This window comes from Lynx rufus, unplaced genomic scaffold (genome assembly GCF_022079265.1).
Source record: "Lynx rufus isolate CCGP_SWC_20201006 ecotype Redwood Valley unplaced genomic scaffold, mLynRuf1.p SCAF_19, whole genome shotgun sequence".
NCBI lineage: Eukaryota > Metazoa > Chordata > Mammalia > Carnivora > Felidae > Lynx > Lynx rufus.
The window spans coordinates 20,691,736-20,695,555 of NW_025814833.1; the positions used below are offsets into that span (position 1 = coordinate 20,691,736).

General features: G+C 42.0%; 1 protein-coding gene across 1 annotated transcript; it reads left to right on the forward strand.

Moving 5' to 3' along the window:
• The first annotated feature begins 1,769 nt into the window (after positions 1-1,769).
• On the forward strand, positions 1,770-3,552 carry PRR32 (proline rich 32). Its single transcript, XM_047081803.1, has 2 exons — positions 1,770-1,789; positions 2,599-3,552. Exons 1-2 carry the CDS (start codon positions 1,770-1,772, stop codon positions 3,476-3,478), a joined length of 900 nt encoding a protein of 299 aa, XP_046937759.1. The 3' UTR covers positions 3,479-3,552.
• The last annotated feature ends 268 nt before the right edge of the window (positions 3,553-3,820 follow it).

The window sequence follows — 3,820 nt, forward strand, 5'->3', positions numbered from 1 at the left end:
CAGACATTTCTAGGTTAAACAGCCAATGATTGAAATAACTTGATAGCCATAAAAGGGTTTGTTGGGGCTTCCTTGCCATTATTTGGGAAAAAATGCATAAACTATGTAAATATAACTTACCAACAATTAGGCATTAGCCCAAGTTGCATTTATCCCTCTGACATACCAAGTGTTGAAAAAGCTTTAATGCTCCACCACAATTCTATTGCCAATAACAAGTTTTCTTTTACATTAGGACAAGGAAATAATAAACTGAAGAAAAATATAATCAAGTTGGGGAATCAAGAAATTTCTTAATAGTGAACCATGCTAGGCAAGTGGATAGATTCTTCCGGGAGGAGTGTTGGAAACACGTTACTTTCATCTTTCAATGAGATTGAAAACAACAACTCAATAGTGTACAGACAGGGACAAGGCACCCTGGCCGGAAGATGTGGACTTAGAGACCCAAAAGGTTATTTCTACCATGAATTGTGTTGTTTCACAACACTGAACATTCCTCTGCATTAGTATTTTATACTTATCCACTACACACATACATGCATACACAAATACACACACATTCCATATATAAATTGAAACACATGGTGTTTGAGTCTCTTATCTTTCTTCAAAAAAAAAGAAAAAAATATATATATATGACTGTTGAAATATAACAGCATGTTCTGATATTGGAAACAATAAAAGATTTTAGGGTCTTTAAAGCCTAGTCTGAAAGGCACAAATCTCAGGTAAATTTAAGGAAGTGAGCCAAGTTTATGGCTTTATCTTAGAGCAAGATTAGTAATCTTAGATGAGGATATGGCCTTTGTAATTTCAGAGCAATCAATCTATATATCAATGGCAGAAAATAAAAGCTGGGGAAGTGTACTTGTTTAAATTGAGGGAAGTAGATGAAATTTAGGTTGGAAGAACAGAAAGTGCCTTATGCAAAAAAGTTCCAAGGTGAAATCTGAGTAATATTCATAAATGTATAATATCTGTTATGCCTTTTATTCCCCCTCCCACTTGTAGAGAAGTTTACAGAGCTGTATTACAGGAAATAAAACACACACACATACACACACACACCAACGTACAGAGCCAATAAACTAGAAAGTAGGTTGAAGGGAAAAAAAACATAAATTGAGGGGCTAAAAAACAAAAGCTAGTATGATTCTTAGGGGGACTTTTCTATAATGCTCTCTTTGTTTGTTTCATCTTCACAAGAAAGACAGATTGAAAAGCAATTTAACCCCACAAACTTTTGTTCCCCACCAACTATGCATCTTCAAAACTGGACTTTAAATTAGGAGACTAAGCATGGTACCTTGCTCAATGTTTGTATTTCCAAACTCTAGGAAGAGACGTGATGGTAACTACCTTGCCTAACTAAAACTTAAGAAATAATTCTCGATAAAGTATCATGTCTCCATGATTCTTCTAAAATCTTGAAATGATTTGTCTGCAATTGGGTTGATTTAGTGAATGCTCTTACCATCCACCTACTACTATGCAAAAAGGAGTCCTACATTTAGCTTCAAAGGAGTGTCACAGATTTATCCCCTCCCCCTCTTCACTCCTTTTCTCCCTCCCTTCCCTAGCAACTGCTAACCTCAGAAAGAGAACTCCAAATCTAGAAAGAAGCAGTTGGTCCCTGGCTTCATTTGAGTTGCCAAGCTGCTCTAAGGCAGAAGCACGAGTTGTCTCTCCAGACCGAGTTGGCCTGTGTGGGCGTTCAGCTGATTTTCTCCATCACCTCAAGGAGGCTTTCCTGACCTACTTTCTCCATGGCTTGTATTGAAAATGTGTAAGTACAAAACTGAGTTTTGTTTAATTTTGAAGGCAAAAGGCAGTTTGAATTGTTTTCCTGTGTAACTGGGACAGGGACAAGTGGGTGGAGGGAGTGCAGGAGGGGATCACAAACAAAAACTTGCAGGACACAAACTCAAGTACTAAAAATACTGGATTTAAGGGCGGGGATTTTCAAATGTAATTTTGAAACAAAAGTTGAAATCCTTAGTTTAAACAATTGGGCTTAAACTTGAGGAAATTCATACTCTAGGTTGTGGTACAGGTTGAATGAAAGACAGTTTGAAAATGTTGAATGATACTTCATTAAAACAAACTGGAGTGTTCGTTAACAAAAATAACGTTTCTTCTACTTCTGCGGAGAGAAAAAAAAAAAAGTTTTTCCTCACAAGACTTTCCAAAACACTCCTGCCAGAATCTGAATGCTGGGCTTTAGTGGAATATAGGTCCTATCGGGACTGGAAGGAGCTGTGTTTAGTATGGCGAACCGGCGCACTGCAGACTTATTTTAAGAAAGCTCTCTGGGCCTTCTCAGCTTCCTTACTGCCTTGAGGAGGTGGGGAAATGGAGAATGGGGTGAAGCCACAAGAAAGCCAGAAAGGGAAATTGGGTAGTCTGCCGCTTAAAGAAGCCACCTGACATGGTGAAAGTGGGCTCCAAAAGTGCTTGCTGATTACACTTGGGAGGAGATCGGGCGCTCCCTTTCCCCTGGTATATACCAGCGGGTTTAATCAATCACATATTTCAGGTATTGTCTGGCCACCAAATCCCATTTTTATTAACTTATTTATTTCTATTTTTTGCAAGCCTTGGAGGACATGCCCCTTCACCCAGAGGAGTAGTTGCAGAAGAGTGTGGGATCCGGGAGCCACGCCCTGACGACATGTCCCTCCAGTGTCCGAGTTCTCTGCCGAAAGATGGTGCAGAACCTTTGGGCCACCATCGTGTCCTGCTGAGACCTCCCCTTAATGTGCTGACCGACCTGGCAAGAGAGCAGCTGGAGCGCCCCTTCCACATCGCCGGAGCCTGCATTCCTGTCGACAGTTCGAGATCTCACAAACACCCCTGTGGGTCACCACCTGCTGTTGCGGAAGAGTCCTTAGCAACAGCAGAAGTAAATAGTTCTGAGGGGCTGGCAGGCTGGAGGCTTAGGGGAGAGGATTCTATTAATGTGTCCCAGGATTTCTCTGGCAGCACTCCCCCACTGATGATAGGGGGCGCAAGGGTCAGCAGTGGGGGCACCGAGAGAGGTGGCAATAATGCGAGGTTATACGTGGCTTTGCCACAAGGTCAGGGGTTCTTTCCATCTAGGGGTCCACAAGTAAGAGACCCCCTTCATATCCCCACCGTTAGATCAGGGGTGATAATGGAGCTGCCTTCAGGAAATACGAGAATGACTGGGAAAGAAAGGCTGGCTCATGTTTCTTTCCCACCAGGAGGCCTTCGGCACCCTGTGGAGAACTGGCCAAGGCCTCTCCCATTGTCTTCCAGTACTCCAGGTTTACCTTCTCGCCCTACTGCTCATTGCTTTATACCTCCACGACCTCCAAGTTTCAGTCCATTTCTTGCTATGCCTATTGCTTTTGCCCCACCCCCAATATTTGGTCCTCCACTGCCTTCTTATTTTGCCAATTTTCCTTCCTGGGGTATGCCGGCTCCTGTGCCCTCAAACAGAGAGAACAACTGAAGACAAAAAGGAAGGAGGGGAAAAAAGGATTGGGGGAAAAAGTGAAAATTACTCATTTATGTTTTTATATTTCAAACCCCCCCTACCCTCTTAGACTCTGTTTAGCACTAATGTGCCTTACATGCTTGGAGATTCAATAAAGATTCTGAAGTTTGAAATACTGTGAATTCTTTTTAAAAACATCACCCTGGGAGCCTAAGCCTTGGCTTTTGTTTTTTATCTTTAAGGAACTTAAAGCATTAATGTACTAGTGCTAAGTAGCTTAGTTGAATCCCTAGCTGTGGCTTGCAGCCCTGTGACTATAGGGGAGGGTCCATTGGGTTCTTGCTAGGCCAAATCTAA